The following is a 20079-nucleotide window of genomic DNA, read 5'->3' on the forward strand; positions in this document are numbered from 1 at the left end:
TTGATGGGTAATGCAATGTTTGAAAGCTTTCTACATACATGTTTAAAGTGCAGATGGAGGAAAATGGCTTTGGTGTGGGAGATGGGTTTTACACCACTGCATTCCATGGCTTTTTCTTGCCTTTGCAGCAACTCTTCTCTGCAGCACTTCCTTCAGTCAAGAATGATGTTTTATCCATCGTTTTCTTAAGAGGAATATATATTTACTAGCAGCTGTTGTTTATAAAATGACCAGAATCCACCTGTACAAGTGAAGTTACTCCTTCCACTCTGAAGAACTACGTCTAGAAGTCATTCTGGAACTTACAGTATATTATAGAGTAAAACTAACGGAAATTAACATTTGTGATTACATTTCCATTGAATCAAAAGCACTTGATATTTTACAGACATTTCACGTACACTTAACAAGCTTTTGTATATACACCAGTGTGAGGGAGGTAAGAAAAAAAGGAAACGACTTCACCTTTTTAGTGAATGACCCTCGATTTTGCTCTATGAGGCTGATAGCAAACCAGAACCACTGTCAGGTTAGGAACTGCGCGAGCCTCAAAGCCAATCTAACTAAAGAAATCACACTGCCAATGAAGAAAAATACAGTTTGTTTGGGTTTTTTTTAAAGGTAAGAAGCTTTAGATAATTTTCATTAGCTGTCAGACTTGCAAATATATCCAAGTATTTTATATTTTCTTCTTTGGGCTAAGGGAAACCTTACAGAATTTCAACAGGAGTTACGTTGATGACAAAGATGAACGTGGTACCTGTGGGCAACATTCACAGCTGTGCAGAAGGCCATGGCAAGCTAACCATTCCTGTCCTGCTGAAGAGCCTCCACTGAAGTGGAAACACCACCTAAACAGACGGCAATTAATGCAAAAGAAAAGCAGACTTTCATGAAATGTAGGTGATCAGTTCATCAGAAATTTAGGCAAAGGCTGTCTGCTACAAGCTGCTTGTATTCTACTCCGATCATCTAACCAAGGTAGCACAAAACCAACCTGAAAATACCACAGTTCAGGAGCAGTATCTATGATACAATGACAAAATGTAATTTGCTGCTAACCCATGCAAAGAAAAAAAAAAGGTTTTAGGAGATGCTTCTGTTAAGATAAAATTAACAGAACAGGGATATAAAATGCCTTGTCTCAGCCCTAGTGAAAAATATTGAAGAAAAACCAAACTACATGTCATGAAATAGCAAACCTACTAAAAGACATGTTCGTGATAACCATTTTATATTTTAATTACAAACTCATTAAAAAAAATCACAGGAAAGTTACTGGTTTTGTACCTACTCAACATCAGAAACTGCAGAGGTTTGCAATGAATATAAACAAACAGGGGTATTTACAGAGTTTATTAGAAACCATACATACATACATCAGGAAAGGATGTACTGTACCTACTTGTTGCAGCTTGCATGTCAAAGAACTGAGATCTCCTCAGGTTTAGCAGTCTTAGTGCAGAATGGATTACAAGTAGTTTACTGACCAGAGTTCAAACCAAGTGGAAGTTTTGTATTGTGAACCAAGTACCTTATTATCAAGTTACTTTGTTATTTCTTTCTTTTAAAATTAATTAGAAGGAAAAAAAAACCCCCACAACCCAACTCCGCCACATGAAAGCAGCCCCCGTGTGTACAACCTCTCCCACGTACCCGAGTTCATTCATCCCCGCAATATTCAGGCATCAGTGTAGCTCTCACAAACATCCTGTGAAGTCAGTGGTTCTGCTGAGACAGTCAGCTGCACATAATCAGCTACTCATTTTTGCACCAAGCATAACTCAATTCATACTAAAGAAAAAAAAGCACCTGTTATTCTCAGGAATATACAAATATTTACCACAGTTTTCCTTGCTCATTACAAAATCAGTTACAAAAGCTTACAGCACATTATGTACAAATTCTACCCAAATACATAAAGGAGCCATCATCCGGCACACTGCCCAACAGCATCGGTCATCACTTAAAGCTGCGGTCAGCTTGCTCTGCTGTCCTCCCGCATCAAACTCTGAAAAGCCGCAGGTGTCTCACGCGCAGTGTCATAAATAGTCTTTGGGTTGGTATTTCAGCAGAAAGGAGTTAGTTCTTCTTGTGAAGGAACTTCATTTTGTTTCCTAAAGAAAGCACACCATCAGTCTAGCATATACTGAAAAGCCAAGGGCAATCAAAAGTTACTTCGCAAATGGGTCCAATTTGTAATGTAATGCTGTAGACTAACCCTTCTACTTCATACCAGCAGGGACAGCCAACTAACAGAATCCTGACTGGTCAGGTGCCTTCCTTTTCTCCTCCTCCATTACAGTTTGGTTCCCCCACCCCCAAGTGAAAATTAAAGTGTTAACAAGAGTCATAATTAAATCTGGTTTTGTCAGCTTTAAGTATGCTTTCATTGTTTTCATATTTCCTATCACATCGAAACTGCTTGACTATCAGATTTCCCCTCAGGTAAGGCTTTTTAAAATTTAAAAAAAAAAAAGAGACATGGAAATTCATTTCAGAAGTACTTCTAAAGATTTTCCTCACCAAGGCCTCGCAGAAACTTGTTTACTCCGCTTTGTTCCGTGTCTGGAAGCTCTTCTAAATACTGTTCAACCCTCTGCTCGAAGAGACCTGTGGAAGAGGGGAGAAAAGGGAGCTGGGGTGAGCTGTGTCAGGCTCGATCCGTTTCCCCCGGGCCCGTTGCGCACCCCCAACTTTTTACTTTTACAGTCCTTTCCCTCTCAAACACTGGCAAATGTTACTGCCGGTAAGGGGCTAGTCCGTCTCACGCGGCATCGGCACAGGCACGGCGAGCGGGCTAAGGGGGTCGGGGGCGGCCCGCGCTCCCCGCCGGCCCCGCCGCACCCCTGCGGGCAGGGCCTCGCCCGGCCCGGCTGCCCGCCCCGCCCGCCCTCACGTCAGCCGCGCTCTCCGCTCCAGGACGTGCCGGCTCCGGGCCGCCGTGCGCGCCGCAGTCGAGCGGCACCGCCGGCACCAAGTGCGCCGCTCGGCTCAGCGCCCGCAGCCCGGGAAGCGGGCCCGCCGCCGCCGCCCCAGCACGGCCGGAGCGCCCCGGGCCGCGCACGCTGCGCCTCCCGCTCCCTGCCCCGCGCCAGGCGCGGTCCCGGCTGCAAAGCGCCGTTCCGTACCGTCCCGCTCCACCGGGCGCCTCCCGGGCACCGGGGGGCCGGGGCCGGGCCCGACGCCCGGCGGCGCCCGCGCAGCTCCCGCAGGGGGCGCTGCAGTGCAAGGCGCGGCCGCCCCGCCCCGCCCCGCCCCGTGGCGGGAGCGCGCCGGCGGGCTTTGCGGGCTGCCTCCAGCAACCGACGTGGAAGTCGGCCTTCTGCGTGGCTGGGCTTTATCTCACGAACGCTGTCACGTTTTTCCCCCGCCAGCGCTGGCAGACAGCCTCCGGGGTGGTTTCCCGTCGGGGCTGGGCTGCGCCCTCCGCAGGATCGTTCCCAGTTCGCCCTTGAGTGATTTAAGGCGCTCAGATGGGAATATTCTTCTGCTTGGAGCCTTTGTATTGTCACCACCGTGGCTACAATCTAAGCCCACAAGAGGCGGGCGGTGCGTTTTGGGAGCTGCGTAAGCCGTGCAGAACTTGCTCAGCCCTGACAGTAGATAGATGCTAACCACGGGACCCGTGCAAAACACAAGTGACCCGCGCTCCAGGAGAGAAAACCACCCTTACCTTTTGCCCTGCATTTTCTCAGCTCTCTGTCCTGGATGAAGCCAGCAAACATTTGGGATTCCATGAAAACTTCCAAGAAGCGGCGGATACTCTTGGAGGCCACAGATTTACGGAAAGCCTCCCTTTGGAAGACACGCTCTCCTTTTTCATTCTGGGTTAGGAACAGGGAATAATGGCCAACTGTCTCCACAAAGAATCGGATAAAAACCTCAGACACTAATCCATTCAGGGTGTTACATTCTGCAAAATAAGGCAGCAATAAGACACCAAAATCAGCTGCTACTGGAGCTGTCAGCATTGTCATTCACACAGGGCCAGGTACTGTCATCTAGCAGTTTACTGCTGCCATGCTAATAACTGAAAGGAGTTGTACTGGCTCCTTGCAGACCTGGATATACATCAGATAGGGTAAGAGCTTTATAATCAAGAGAGCCAGTCTACATAATTGGTGTTTCATAACCAGGAGTCAATGAGAAATACAAATCATCAGGAAACAGCTCAGAAAATTAAAAATTTTGTGGGTGCATCATCAAAATTATACCTCATATTTTAACTCGAGTAAGTTTTCTTGAGAAGCTTCTGAATGACTCAGAATTAAAATGTTTGCTCTGGGGATAATAAGACTTTACCAAGAACTGATCAAAAAGGGTATGTTGTAGAATTTGGGTTTTCATAATTTTTGAGATGTTAAAATAGTTTTACAAATGTAACACAGATGAGTAGAAATAAATTTCAAAAACTGAAAAGGGGCCTGTTTCATACCTTTTAACCACAGGCATTTAAATTCACCCTGGGCTGTTTTTATAATTGCTGGAGAGAAATATGAACCTTCAGAGGCAACTCAGCCCCTCTTGCACTGAAACTATTTTGTGGAGGTACCTGCTTCTCTCCCCTGAATACACCAAGCGCCAAGAGCAACTCCGAACTCAGACACACCCCTAAGCATGTATAGTTATCTGGATTGAATTAGGGCCAAGTTAACCGCAAGCCTCTGTTTGAGTAAAGGTCTAGAGGTACTCATGGGAGTGCATGTCATTTACAAAGAAATTAAAAAGTAGATCGCTGACAATGTATTACTGTGGGTTGATACTATCAGTCCCATTCCCTGTGTGTTCAGAGACTATCTTTGATGTTGCAAAAGGCATTTGAGTACTAAAGTCCCATCTTTCCTTCTCCTGGATGGAAAGTCACAATACTACCTACATGCTTGTTTATACAAGTCCCTGTTTCCAAATGAACTTACCATCATCTGAATCACTATCTGAATCCTGATTTATCAGTTCATTCTTTCTCTCTAGAGCCTGCTCCAGAGCAGCTTGCAATTTTCTAGGTAATAGTGTGTCTTCATCATCCATCTGACAGAGGAAAAAAAAATCTTTAGATCACATTAATCTATGCAGCAACTACAGCAAATACTTTTGCAAGGTTTAAAATTTAGAAGAAAAGCTGAAAAGTAGTATCTGCTACTGTCACGCCTCCATAAACAAAATAATGAAAATCTATGTGCAACTATCATACATTTCTAAAAAAAACTTCTTGTCACTCTTAATGAGATTAAAGTCAGGAATGATAATCCAAAGAGCAAGGTAAACATACAGAAACTTGGAATCAGCTCTTTACATGACAAAGAGTCCAAATAGTTGTTTTTAACTAAATACACATCATGCAAAGCCTAGCTACATGTACACACAGCTGCTCTAGTTGGTTCTAGGCAGCTTCTTTGGTTCTTGACAGTTGTTTTTACTTATATTCTAGTATAACGTGTTTTCCGGGTTTTCCCCGTGTTGCTCTCTTCATCTTATTTAATGCTTGTTCAGCAAAAGCAGGTAGACACAAGAATCTTAGCTCTGCAATCACCATTCACCAGCCATATCTTCCAGGGAATCATACAAGAAAGTTTACTCATCTAACCTGCAGATTGTTATTTTTGAAATTACTTAGTGCCACATTGCTATCAGGAGATGGTGATCCTTCACCTCCCTGTTTACAAGGCTCCTGCTTTTCCTACCACATTAAACTGTTCTTCAACTTTCCTTTCTCACTTAGAAACTTTTCTTTGCAATTTTTGTCCTTTTCACCTCCAACAGTGTAAGTTCTCTTGCTAACATAGTGTTATTATCTTTGGATGTTTTCTTTGCACTGTGAATACAGTTCTTTATTTCTTTTGACAGTCACACCCTCAATCCCCTTTGCATACCTGAGGAGTAGTACTTATTTGCAGGTGAAAGAGAAAATGAGCACTTTTTTTTTTTTTCTGATCTCTTTCCCACTGCACAATTCCTGCCAAATATCTCTAATCAAAGAAACCTAATGATACTACAGGAGTAAACAGCTTGCTAGACTGCATGGCAACATTTCGAGCCGTACTTTACCTGTCTGATGAATCGATCAGATCCCAGGTTAACCATCAAAGCCTAAAGAGAAGAAAACAATATAGTGAAATATATCTGAAGAGACAGAAAACATTCATTTGTGTCTGCCTCTGCCTTTTAATAGCAAAAGATCATCTGAATGGTCCCAAGCCTCAACATGAATCAAATTCCTACTCTGAAACAACAGGTTGTGTGCTTTATAAAACAAGAAGATGAAGTTTTTCTTTAGAGCTTTAAGTCTAATTTAACATAGTTAGATACAACAGATCTCATACTAGGTTAATATGTAAACAAAAGCTAAAAGGGTTAGGCAGGTCTTTTTTTCTTAAACCTAACCAAGTTATTGCTAATCATTTTTGTTAATGTGCAGATGAAAAATATTTCAGAGGGGTTTAAAGAAAATGGTGTCATTTGAGGCAGCAGGGCTTCTGAAAGGCAAGGGTGTGAAATAATAATGATAATGAAGCAGCAAAGCTAAGAGACGGAGCTGGGAAGATGTGGGAGAGCAATGTTAGGAAAGGGGGAGGAGAACAGAGCAGAGATTTACATGAGCCAGAGGCACAGAGAGCCCTGAAAGCGAGCACGAGAAAAGAAAATATCATAGAAAAATAACAGGAAGCTAATAGGAGTGAGAGAGAAGAGTGTGCCCTTGAGTATTTTGGTATTTTACTGGAAAGTCTGATGAAGTGCAACCCTCATTTGATTTCCAATATAGTATTAACAAAGTCTTAGAAGTAAAAAAAAAGCTTTAAAGGTTTTATTTTCTGTGCTGGCTATGGCCTCATGTACAACTTCCATTAGCATTAATAGGTGTCACAGCAGATGGCACTTCACATCTTCCTCTTCTTGTTCCGGGTACAACAAAATCAGAACAAATCAGCATATTTACACTGTACTTACTTGTTGACCAGATTAACATTCACTTCTCTTTGTCAGGGTGCCAGCTATGGGAAGAGGGGCGGAACAAAGAGAAGACTAAACCTACTACTGCAGTTTTACCAAGAGGCAGTTGCCCATGAGAACTAGGCAGAGAAGAAACAAAGAGGCAGATTAAAAATTAAACATGTGAGGATTTATGTGCGAATGGCCGGCCCTCTCCAGGGTAAGGCCAGCTTTACTCCAGGCAAAGAATTCTGGTGCCAGCTCCTACCTCCTCTACAGGCAGCTCCTTCAGTTTGGGCAGCGAGCTGGAGAGCAGTCCCACCAGGAAGGGAGTAGGGCAGCACACGATGTCAATCATGGATGAGGGCAGAACAGGAATGAAGGTGTGCTGCCAGGAGAAGGGGTACAGCAGGGCCACCACAGCGTGCGAGCAGCTGGAGAGGGTGCTGGAGAGAGAGGAACAACCACGTTAGCAGAGGTTCTTCTTTTTCCAGAGCACCTATCACCTGCTGATAAACTCAGCGTGTTAAAATGCAAGTGCCCAAGGGGCTGCCCTTCTATCACTTCTGACTTCAGATGGCCTAGGTCCCCTTACAGTCCCTTCCACTTCTGTACTGTGCAGTGTGGTAGTTCCTCCCATGCTCGCCTCTAGGTGACCTGAAACTAAAGGTAAAAACCTAGAAACTATTTGTTTCGTTATAGCAGTCAGAGGACACTTTGATCTAGAAGACGAGATTTAATGTTCCCAACAGCACTCAATAGCAGCCACTTGGAATGATGCTTAAAATCCAAAAGCAACTTCAGTTCTTAGCAGTTATGACCATGTCAGTAGTAAAAACACATAATACTGATGTTCTTATGTCAAGCACTAATGCACAAACAAGGGAAAATTAGTATGAAAAATAAAATAAAATTTAAAAAAAATTCCTAGAGAAAAACTCTACTAAATCAGATGTAAAAAATCCCAACAATCAATACTTACTCCAAAGGAAATCTAGTAAAAGCACCACATTTTTCAAAGTTTGTATGTTTTTGTGACAACAGTGTATTTTTATTATAATACATTTTAACGGGCTTATTGACCAACTCTAGTGATAAAGGTATTAACCCTGCTCATTACCCTACTCTAAAATACACAGTGGTATCCCCTAAACATTAAGGCTTGATATCATTTGTGGAAAATGTCTTGCATTGTGCTTCCATCTACTGAATCTGATACCCTTTTACAGTCACATGGTTTCCAAATGTTAAAAATAAAGGAACATCATTACCAAGCTAGTTTTAGCATCAGGGAAATAAAGACAGGCTCTCCATTTCAGAGCTTTGATTTTGAACTGAGTTACGACATCTGCTTCTCACAGGCTGAGGATGACAGAAATTTGGATTTTTACCCAGCCTAGCATGACTGAGCTGATTTTTCTCACAGTGCAGACTTTTGCTGTGCTTAATGTCACCACAAAGATCTATAAATAACTAATAACTTCAGAGCCGTTACTGCTTGAGAATGCTGGGAGAAATGCTGATTTCTTCTACTGCAAGCCTTGTTGGAGACTTTAGGTGGCATCAGACCTCCACCAGAATAACCCTCGCAAGCATTTTTAGTTGTGGATTATTCCAAGGCCAGGAGAAAGGTTTCACCTGTTCGTTCCTGTCAGTGATTAACATTTAAGTTTGCTGAATGGGAAAAGCGAGAATTAGGGGACAAAGAGAGAAAAGGTCAGGGAAGAGCAAATGCTTGTCTTTTACTGCAAGTAGTCCATTGGGTTGGTTTTACTTGACATTTCCTTTAAGATCTATCAATCACAGCACATTTTTGTAACATATGTTGCCTGACACAGGTTTCTTGCGTTTCTCTAATTTATTTTCTTTTATAGCAGGCCACGGTGCTGCCATTGCCTCATATTTTGGTCTCAAGTGTCTGCCATAGCAAGCATAGTGGCATGTTTCAGAAGAGCTGTGGAGCATGGTACAGACTGCCAGCACTTTCTCAAGCTCACTTTAATGACTCTGTGGCATTTTCAACTACTACAAATTCAGTTATCTTAGCTGAGCAACTAAAAAAAGAGCCACATTAAGCTAAAAGCAGGAAGACAAACATTCTTCTGATATTCAGTTAGTATTTTTTTCCTTTCTATAGAATGCCCTTTAGTAACTTGTTGTTTTACACGCAGTGCTGTGACGTAAATCAGCCCCTGCATCCTCTCATGTGTGCTATTCCCACGCTAGGGGAGGCTTCGGGCTCCGGCCCAGGACACTGGTTTCTCTTCCAGAGATTTCCTGGGAGCTGGCTGGGGCAAAGCAGTAGCTGAATGCAGCTAGCGGCCATGGTGGGGGGTGTCTTGCTGCAGCATCCTGCTCTGCTCTGCTCTGCCAGTGTCCTGCGGGTCACACCATCGCCCTTGTCAGTACCTCGGCCTGTGCATTTTAAGGCTCTGCACACAGTTTTTCAAAACTCAGCCTCTGAAATTCTTTCCCTGTGAGACGTCTCAGGCTGACCCCCATGAAACACTCGTTCCGAACTTTCAGTCCCCACAATCACCTGCTGCCCTCCCTCCCGGACACTGCTCACGCAGAGGGCAGCGGGAGTGCCACATGCTGTTACCAAACTCCTGCTTGTACAAAGTGCCCATGTCTCTTCCATAGCTGGAAAGATTCATATTTAGAAAGGATACACATCTTTCACTTCAGTGTAAGGTTTTTACATTCCGTAAGGTAAAATTCAGAGATGATGGCTGTAAGGGAACCCCCAGTTTAACTCTCTAAAACACAGTTCAGATCCTTTTAAAAGGGTATAATTCATAAGAAGCATGTCTGGTAAATTAAAAAAAGAAAGCCCTACCCTGGGAAACCAAGTCCGCTCCAGTTTTTCCTTTCAAGATGTGCAACCCACACATTGTCCCACTGTTCTTGTTTATGAGAAATAAGAAGTAAGGTCAGATGATTTATTTTCTTTAAGGTGTGTGAAGCACACAAAGTAAAGCAACAAAATGCTCAAAGAAATGAGATTTTCAAAATATTTTCACTTTTAATAGTCTAGGGCAGTTTTGGTAATCCAGAGAGCTGTTTTTGAGAGTGGGTTTTTTCATTTGGTCTGTGCAGTTTTACAGGAACGCTGCACAATGTTCTAGCTGTCATTCTACTGGAAAACACTTCTTATATTACCCATATGCAGGTAATTTTATACATGGGCACAAGAAACCAAACCATTGCATGAGTCACACATTAACGAGGAGCATAAACCATCACATACTTCAGAGGGGAAGCGCTGCCAGAGTCATGCACAAGTGGGAGACACGCTATGATGATCCCAGGGCTCCGGTCACCCCCCTACGGCATGGGGCCAGCTGTGCCCAGGGTCCCAGCACCGCACTGGCGTGTGCCTCCCTTCTTCCCTCCACCACACAGGTAGTGCCGCTGCCCCATGCTGGCAGCACTAACGCCAAGCTCTCATCCCACCCAGGAGATGCTGGCCTGTGATGCTCTGTCTCTGCGGAGCTGCTGCGAGGAAGAGGCAGCCTTAAACCCAGGCTTAAATCCAGCACATCTCTCTGCTCTGTCAGCTACAGGCTGTCCTGCAGGCACATGTAACTGTACACGCATAATAAGTCTACTAACAGTAACTGACTGTGAAAAAGTGACTGTGTTTGCAAGTTTTATGGGATAAGGGAATTTTCTTACAGATATGTAAGGCTATTACATAGCCATGCTGAACAGCCTACGCCACTGAACTCATCGCATTAACCTGTACTCATCCCAATAATTTGCACTCTGCTAAAGCAAAATTAGTGAACAATTTCTAGAAAAACACCCAGTTTCAATTGATTTCAAAACACAGGGAGTCCACCACTTGTCCTTCCAGTTTTTTTTCCATGGTTATCATCTTGTTAAAAATCATTTGGAATTTGCCCAGGTTTTGGTTCTTCCTATGCCTTTTACTCACTAGATTAAAAAAATTTTCAGTGTTTGATCTTCTCCCCATGAAAGTATTAATATGAGATTATATAGTCTTATTGAGACATTCTTAATCACAAATTTCTCTTGAAGAAGAGATCTTTTATCATGTTACAGACAAAAGATGACAATGCTTCTTTGCCACTCAAAGTTCATTTATATTCCTCTGGGCTATTTTGTTTTCCAAATCATTTTCTCATGATAACACATAGAAAGTTTTCCTTGTTGTGTACTTGGCTGTGGAGACACAAAGCTCAGACTGAGTCGAGGTACAGGAATTTCAGACATTGCCGTGACACAGCTGAATTGTGGAGACTGCTTGTGAACATTGTTTAGGCCCATGTCAAAAGCAAATTCATGTGACTTAACAAGACATTTATGGTCCTTTAGATAGGAGGACATCTGCTATCAATTTCTGGGTCGGTCAACCAACAAATAACCCCAAGTCTAGGCTATATTAATATCTAATCACAGCACAATTACCATATTCTGAGGAACAGACATTGTCCACTGTTGAAGAGTGAATGGACACTGCCCTGGCTGCGGAGAGCACTGCCGATGCAGATGCTAGTGCTGGATGTGTCTGTTTCAGAGGACCATGGCTCATTGCATACTGGAAGTCACCAACTCTCATGAAATATTAAAGTCATATTCAGTTACACATACTACTTACATTGGAAATATCCCACAGATACACTTGATAACTGTCTTTATAACAATAGCCAAAAGTCATATTCCTTCTCACTTCCTCCTCTACCACCTACAATTTCTCACAGACCCAAGCGAGCCTCACACACTGAGCATCTCCTAAGTCTAGGACGAAGCCTCTAGCACAGACAACCACTTGCTGGCAGGGCTCCCAGGTCCTACCTTGCTACTCCTGTGCACATCTACAGTCATTTTGGCGTTTGCATTGAAGGAGGGGAAGGTGAGAATATCCCTTCCCCTTCCTCCTCCTCTCCCAAGGGTCAGACAAGCTTACTTAGCCAGGAGAGGAGGGAGGACTATGCCTTACGTGCGGGGCCAAGCCTCACAGCAGCTCCGTCACCCCAGGGCTGGTGCCAGCTCTGTGCTATGCCGATGCTCTAGACCACGCACAGGGCTGGGACCGATTGTCAGAATCTGGTCCCTCTGCTTCCTCAGATGGAGAAATGTAGCCAAAAAATGTAAATTCACAAAGAAGTGTTTCCACTGCCCATGTTTACATTTCCACAACCTTTTCATGTTTCTCATTTCTCCCTGCTGATTTAATTATCTTACTCTGTCCACATTTGCTGAACTCTTTCATCTGCTGTGTTAAAGCATACATGCTCCAGCCCACAACTCTCTGTGACCAAGTTACCTCCCTGACCCACATCCTCTCATCTGCTCCACTTGAGGCTGGAGTCTGGAAGCTCCATCCCTCTCAGGTGTAGTACCTCGACTTAGGTGGGTATTACACACCCACATGCCTCATCACAGGCCACGACCGTGCTTTTCTGTCATAGCTCCTACCCTTGTGCCATTGATGAACAGCGTAGCAAAAACAGACGCCTGACACTTCCCTCCTACGCCCTTCATGCCTCCCCAGATCCTGGATTAACTCCAGTCTCTGACAGGGAGAGAGAGAAGTCTGCGACAACTCTGCAAGATAAAATGGTCTGAGAGGTTTGCAGAGCACTCTGTAAAAGTCTCTGGGGAAAGGCTACAGGGCCAAGGATTCAGCCCATCTCCCCTCCAAAACACACAGACTGCAGAGGCGGAGGGGAAGGACAAAGCAGAAAGCTTGAAAAGCATCAAGTAAAGAGAAAATGGAAGTAAAAATAGCAGCAGACTGCTACAGTTTGGGTGGGAGATGGAGTGCATGTAGCATTGCTGTTACTGTGCAGGCAGTAATTTGGAGCAGAACTGTGCTGTGCCAGATACAATACACACCTAAGCTCTGAAAAAACAAAGGTTTCTCTGGGTGCATACGAATAAATAATAGCAGTACTTTTATTCAGGTGGATAAGACTAAGTAATAGCATCAGCGACAAGATATAAATGAAAATGTATCGGTATCGTAAGTGACGGTGTCCATACTCCAGCTGTCTTGTAATTGGCTCCTGCAGCATTCCTGCAGGAGGTCAGCTTTTAAAGCAAGCCCTTGGGGATCCCTGGCTTGTTGGAGGATCTGGCTGACAACGGGGAGATGTTACCGCTTTCTCCCTGCTCCACAATGTGGGTGCTCAGCTCCAGTACCCCCCTGACCCCCAGTACCCCCCCTGACCGCCAGGCACTCTTCTTCTGAGGCTGTGTGCCCCCAGAGCCCCCCAGATCAATGGCTTGTGTTTCACTCCCGGGGCTGCTGTGCTGTGAGGACATGTGTTTCATTAACCCAGATACCACCAACTACTCACCAAACAGGGCAGGGAGGAATAAAATGAGAATTCAAGAAAGTCTTTGATACAATGGTGCAGGACCTCTCCAGTTTTCTAGCCAGTGTAAAAGTGTCAGACACGACAGTGTTTCTTCCTATGCAAAAGTACTGCTGATTGTTTCTCTGTTACCACCCTGGGATGTTTAAAAGCAAAAAAATCTTCAGTTCCTCTCTTTTGACTCAAACCAAAGAAATGATATGTTTTTCTAGCTTTTCAGCAAGAATAAATTGTTTGCACTAAGCAGCACCTTCCTTTCCACTGTAGCCCTGGGCTACACAGAGAAATGGGAGGCTCGTCTGGGAGAGGAAGATCACCTTTATCCTGCAGGGAGCCCTAGGGAACGGAAGAGAAGGAAAGAAAGGAAGGGAAGGGAGGAGGCTGAATTAAATACAAAGGGGTAAAAATAAGACCTGGGAGGCTGAACTGGGGGGGGGGGGGGGGGGGGGGGGAGACAAAATGAGCCTGGCAAGCAGGTGAAAAGGAAAGATGAACTGAGGGCAAAGAGGCTGGGATGCAAAACTAAGGGACAAGACAGTGACTGGCTGGGCTAACAACACAAGGACCAGGGAAAACAATTTAATATGAACATGGATAAAGCTCTGTCATGCACATGTGGCCAAATTATTAGGTGCCTGTGAAACTTGTTCCTCCCTGCTGCTATAGTCAGGTGGAAGGACTGGGAGACTGTCTGATGCCAATTACCCATCCTCATTTGGTACCAGAGATGCTGAGAGGGACTGCAGCTGCAGGATGGAAGGTCAGACACCAGCATAGCTGAAGGTGTGTGACAGAGGCTCAAAGCCTGCTCGTGGTACAGAAGCAAATCAAATATAACAGTGCTCATACACTTCAGCCACTTCTGTACGGCTTCCCCCTTGCCCCACTATGCACAGCCTGCTGATAAGCACACACACACAAAAGCACAGTTTCTACCAGGAATAATTTTCAAACTGAAAAGACAAGTTTCCTCCACAACGGTTATATTTACCTGTATGCAAGAGACAGAAGATTATGATCAAAACAAACACCAGAATTTGTAATAAATAATAAAGTAATTTATCTGGACACTGATACAAAAATTATTTCTAATAATTACAGAGCAGTGGGAATTATAGTCAGTTCATGCCTGGCTTCAGCAATTAAAACAAAGCACGAGGGGACAGGCAAAATACTGGTTTAGGCTTTAATTCAGCAAAGTATTTCAGCACAAGTTTCAGCCTTAATTTACTTTCATTGTGCTGAAATACTTTGCTGAAATGAAGCCTCAAAGACCTTTTCTTTTTCCACTTCTATTTTAATCAGATCAGCCCTCAAGTACACACACAAGACATGATAGCCCCTTTTGAACCTCGAGTACCCTGACTGCTGTGGAAAAGAGTGCCGTCTGAATGGCTGTAAAGTCAGCCTCTCTCATCAGCAAGGCATGTTTCAGCTTCTGAAATTTGAATAATTTTTTACCTTTCTAGAAGCCCTTCGGGGTAAAGCAAACTACAGAGAATGCTTCAAGCATTATAAGGTGGTTTTGAAGTAGAGACTGTAATTTTTGAAGCTATTAAATAATTTTAATTTAATTTTAATATATTATTAATATATTTATTAAGTTTTAATAATGTAATTTAATTTTTAATTAAATAATTAGATTCAACCTCCTGGATTGAGAATTCCCTGTGGCAGAATCCTTCTGTAAAGGGCCTACCTCTGTGTAGGGGTACACAGAGAGGAGGACTCGCCTGCTGCTGCCAAGGTACCTCTCCTCACCTGACCTTCAGGTAAATCTGTGAAAATCCGGGTAGCTGCAGGAAGTTCAGGATGGAGTGGTTGCATACGTGACTTGAAAGAGGGTTCTGAACTTTGAATTTCCTGTTACTAAATTTGACCTTTCTCTAGAATAATAAGTGAGATGTTTAAAATCAAAGTAGTGGGTGCATATTACATGGAAAATTGAGTGAGTTTAGGCTGTAAAAGCCAGAGTAATATTTTGCATTGTGATTTATCTTTTAAAGCAAACACATAAGTAAGAGGTAAACTAAGAATCACGGCATGAGGTACTTAGTAGTTGGCCTAAAGTATGCAGCTAATACTGTATCTCTGATCAATACCCCACATCCTTCTTTTCAGGAAATATAGACAAATCTGTGTGTGCATATTTTAGGTTACTTTTTCTCTTGATGTCAGGGGAGACCTGCCAATAGAAAGCTCTGCTCCTAGTGTCTAAATAAAATAGGGAATTCCCTAGTGTAAATGTGATCATGAGGGGAACACCTATAATTCATGTGAAGATCATGGTGAGCCAAGTCCGTTCGGGCCACGCTAATGCAGCAGCCAGTTCTGAACATTACATAATGATTACACACACTACAACAAATACTACTACAGTCAATCTCTGCAACTGGGTAAAGAGCTCTCTAAAGCACAAGTGAGAGATCTCCCCTGTCTGTTATGGACTATAACATATATTACACAGTCTTAGCAGTGAGCTAACGACTCAGTCCAGAAGCTGATGAAAATCCCTCACTGTGCACAGGAGCTTGACAAAGGAAAAATATTATTCAAGACATGAACGTTTCCCAGGGTGGGTGACTGATGTAGCAAACCAGGAGCACTGCTATTGCACTGTGCCCGTCAGCCTCCCAGGATCCATCCACTGCTTCCTCGCCTCCGGAGCCAGGCTTGCCCCCACGTGGCAAGCAGCAGCCTGATGCAAAAGTGAGAACCTAACTGTGCTTTTGCCAGGGGTGGAAGGTCACAGTGGCTCCCCTAATCTGAATGCTGACACGTTTGCTGCAAGTGACCTTTGTGATACCTCACGGAGTGCAAGCAAGGCCTCAGCGATAACACTGGCAGGGAGAAGGGGGCACAGACTGATGAGGAAATGCATATTTTCCACATCACATCAGCCCAATTATCAGTTATCATCCTTTGCAAAATCTTCTTAACTATGCTTACAACCCAAAGAGTGTAGCTACTTAACCCTCACACCGCTAAAATGGTGTTATCCCCCCCCCCCCCCCCCCCCCCCCGCCCTGTGAAATCAAGCCAAACCTAAACCTTGTTTTGCAAGAAATGAGTCACACTTCAGGTTTTATCTGGTGCTTTCCACAATGCAGTCTGAGAAGAGCCAAGCTTATAAAATGCTCACAAAGGAATCACAGTACGGCCTCACCTGTCTGGCAAAAGCAGTGCTGCAATTCCTTATCAGTGGGGCACCCAGTGACGCAGTTACTTTTGGGACACACTCCAGTGACTACTGAAGAAGAGTTACAGACAGCTCAGGCACCAGTTCCTCTGTGCTTCTGATGATTCCAGGTAGAAATTTTTTTATGATAAACACAGTGGTTACAGTCAACAGCTTAAGGAATGAGCAGCTACATTACAATGCCGTGGTGCAGCCAGGAGGCGAAGTCAGGAGCAGTCAGCACACGGTAGCTGTCTACCCTGCTGGGATGATGTCTCCTAGCTAAACACAGATGGACTGAAATATGATGTGCTCTCAGGGATTCCTATTTTAAAGCCTCTGGATTTGTCAGTCAAAGTAATTCAGATTTTCAATGCTTTATAATTACACAACTCATTAGGGGATATTATCAAAGAAGTAAGTGAACGTTTCGTTTTGACTATACAGGAGGTCTTCCTTTTGTTTTTCACCCAAATATTGGAAGACAGATATTTTACGCAAAATTTCCAAAAGTTATCATAACTTTACAGAAATTAGTAAATTATTTTACTTCATTAAGAGCTGTGTTTTCAGAATGCAGCTCCCACCTTCCTGAAAAACCCGAGTGGCAGACAGTCTAAGGTCCCTCAGTTAACCTGCAAAGGACAACCCTGGCTCAGGGCACAGGTCAAGGTTGCATCACATGGAGCTGAGAGCTGCAGACCAGAGAATGCAATGTATGGAGATCTCTCTCTCAGAGCATAGCTTTGAAGTACTTAATTTAAAAGAAAGCAGAGAAAAGTTGATTAAAGGGGAACGTGGTTTTAATGAAGACATTATTTTTTTGCTCCCATAATACTTGTGCGTAAGAGAGGCACATGAAAGCCCCCGGAGAAAGAGACATGCAAAGTGCCCTTCAGAACGAGGATTTGGCTTTTCAAGCAACTCGCATTCAACCATACTTTCCAAAAAGCTCAAGCAAATAGGATTTTTGGCAAAAACTCATTGCTTTGACACATCAGCCACCTGCCCAAGCTTTGTCAGGTGGTTACAAGAAAAAAACCCAACATTTCAAAGTAGAAAATTATCCTTAGTGCCCACAGAGTTATTCAGTCCCTTCCTGCAGGACAGTTTCTCAGCATAAATCCATAACAAAAGTGCTTCTGGCCCAGGCGCTCCAGAGAGTGTTAACTACTTGTTCTTTCCACACTGGGACCTTTGCTCCCACCAGTCCTTGTTAATGTTCACACTGGTGGTTTCAGATTTGCAGGCAATCATTGCACTATTAACAACATGACAGCTGGATGGTAGGATGAAGAATTTTTCTAGGTAGTAACAAAGGAGGAGAAGACCAATCCCAGCCCCCTAATCCTTCTCATTCAGAAGCTGAAAAGAGGGAATCTGTCTAAATCCCCTTGTGGAGGAGCTGGAGGCCTAGTTGGGAAAATGTTGCAACTTACTGCCATATGGTTATTGTGCCAATAAGCAATCCAAATGAGAATTACCAAAGAACATGGTCGTCTTCTTATCCCATTCCCTTTCATGGTGAAGGGGAAGGGAGAGAGAATTTTGTTGCACAAATCCTAAGTGTCAAAATGATGAAGTTTTCCCACTGTAGAGTGTTGGCCAAAGCCAAAGGGCAGGAGGAAAAGAGGAAAAGGAAAATCATACAAACTCTACCCTTCTTGTGACATGGCATATTAAAAATGCCATCAAAGTTTACTACATATTAAAGATGTCACTATTTGCTTTTCTCTCAGACTGCAGAATCTGAAACAAGCCAGAGACTTAGAAAGGTCATTTTGTTTCTTAGGCTGTCTCTTCTGCCTGACACACATTTTCTTACTGTCCACATACAGCATTTCTGTTGGCATCAGTCATCACACAACCTGAGTGCCAGAGAAATGTAATTCAAGTGGTACAAAATGTAAGTATCTCTTGAGAGGGGGGAATAAAGTGCAAAATTTCTCTCAAAAATCTTGGAGACAGCTCTGCTAGTTACCTTAAGCCACCAATTTCACATCACATTGAACACTTTCAATTCTAGCATTTAGACTGTAAGACAAGGCACTCAGCATCTTGCAGGACTGGGCTGCATACAAACATCCTACTCAAAGAAAATTACTAGCTATATTTGGTAGGAAAGAAAGAAGCGGAATATCAAGAAATTGCAGCAACATCAGGCCAAATAATCACATACGTTACAGAAGGTTTAAGTTTTTTTTAAGTATATATGTTTCTACTTTGCGATGCTTCCTAGTGCAAGCAGACTGAGAAAAACCAAAGTCTCACAAAAGGAAAGCGATTGCAGGGTAAGTAACAGAGACTCAGACAGACTCTAGAGGATGCTTCTTTTATAAAAGATGAAGGGAGCTGCAAGCTGTTGTCCCTTAGGTAAAGCAGGGGTGGTCTGCGGGTTCTGAATCACTCTTCAGTAAGGGCTGATCTGGCTCTCACTGGAGGAAATGGAAAATCTAGTTACTTACATGAGAAATAGGTGTTTTTGCTGTAGAATAAATTCTGTCTACTAGGCATGATTACATATTGGATTATTATACAAGGGGTCATTCCTTCCACTGCAGAAACTAGTGGAAGAAATTCTCTAGCTTATGTTCAGCATGTCAGACAAGACAAGCACAATAATCCTGACAGTATTAAGAAAGCACTTCAAGATCTTTGGATAAAAAAGTACCAGAAGAAATGTCGGCCATCCATACTTCTCCTGGGTTTAGACATAAGATCTGGGAGCTATTACACATTCCACAGGTACAGTAGCTTGCATCTCTAAATATCTCCTTCTTCAATGCACAGCTGATAACTAAAAAAAGTTTTCCCTGAGAGAAAGAACTGGAATTCTAGCTCAATATAGGGCTGTGCCAGACGTGACCAAGAGAAGACATAGTTGTGTAGTTGTGTTGCTGTAGCCTGTGCTCAGAAATGGTACAGACCAGTTAGAGACTGGCAACAGTAAATTCTCCTTCACAAGCTGGTTTCTGGCATGTGTTTGTTGTCAAATTTCTCTCACCTTTTTTTTGTGGGAGGTTTTTGTGACAGGGGAAAGTAAAGGAAATCTTTATTACTGGCCAAAGCTCACTGTCTGTTTACTGAGCACACTCTCTCTCTTTGTCCTAACACACGCATTTTCACCTTTTAACCTGCAGGTTGGCAGATTTTACAAGTGTTACGATATGACAGACTACTGGAGAGGAGCATTCCCAGGCAGCAGGTGAGCCTGGTCAGGCCTATCACTGCCGTGATTAGTTTGTAAGAATTATAAGAATTACATTAGTTTGTAAGAATATAACTTTTGTTAATAAAAAATAAGGAAATAGGGAATGAGCTTTCACTTTAGTAATCTGCTCAAAAGTTTAGCTACTCTTGCTTTTCCACTTGACCTTGCTGCAGGGCTGAAGAGCAATAGTTTACTCGTACTACTAAAACATTGCCATTTATCTCCTATTTAAACTGGCTTATTTTAACTTGAGCTACAAGATCATGCTATGATTTTGTCTGCTAGATTAAAGGATCCCTAATACTGTTTTTCTAGGTAGGCACTGAGAGATGGGGACCAGGTTGCCTCTCAACTGCTAACTGTGCTGCTTTCTAGCATGGCCTCACGACTCCCAAAACAACAGATTGAAATAT

The 20079-nt window shown here is 43.3% G+C and overlaps 1 protein-coding gene across 5 annotated transcripts in view; it reads right to left on the bottom strand.

Annotated features, from left to right (window-relative positions):
* Positions 1-1217: 1217 nt before the first annotated feature.
* Positions 1218-20079, bottom strand: part of DENND2B (DENN domain containing 2B) — a 182294-nt gene continuing 163432 nt past the window's right edge. For all 5 annotated transcript variants that reach the window (XM_052810928.1, XM_052810927.1, XM_052810931.1 and 2 more), the window contains 6 exons: positions 7199-7376; positions 6049-6090; positions 4920-5031; positions 3677-3916; positions 2527-2613; positions 1218-2117 (listed from right to left, as the gene is read on the bottom strand). In XM_052810928.1, the coding sequence (XP_052666888.1) occupies positions 2083-2117; positions 2527-2613; positions 3677-3916; positions 4920-5031; positions 6049-6090; positions 7199-7376 (694 nt within the window). In that variant the 3' untranslated portion in view covers positions 1218-2082. The remainder of the gene's footprint in view (positions 2118-2526; positions 2614-3676; positions 3917-4919; positions 5032-6048; positions 6091-7198; positions 7377-20079) is intronic.

Source organism: Harpia harpyja, chromosome 16, assembly GCF_026419915.1.
Source record: "Harpia harpyja isolate bHarHar1 chromosome 16, bHarHar1 primary haplotype, whole genome shotgun sequence".
Classification (NCBI taxonomy): domain Eukaryota; kingdom Metazoa; phylum Chordata; class Aves; order Accipitriformes; family Accipitridae; genus Harpia; species Harpia harpyja.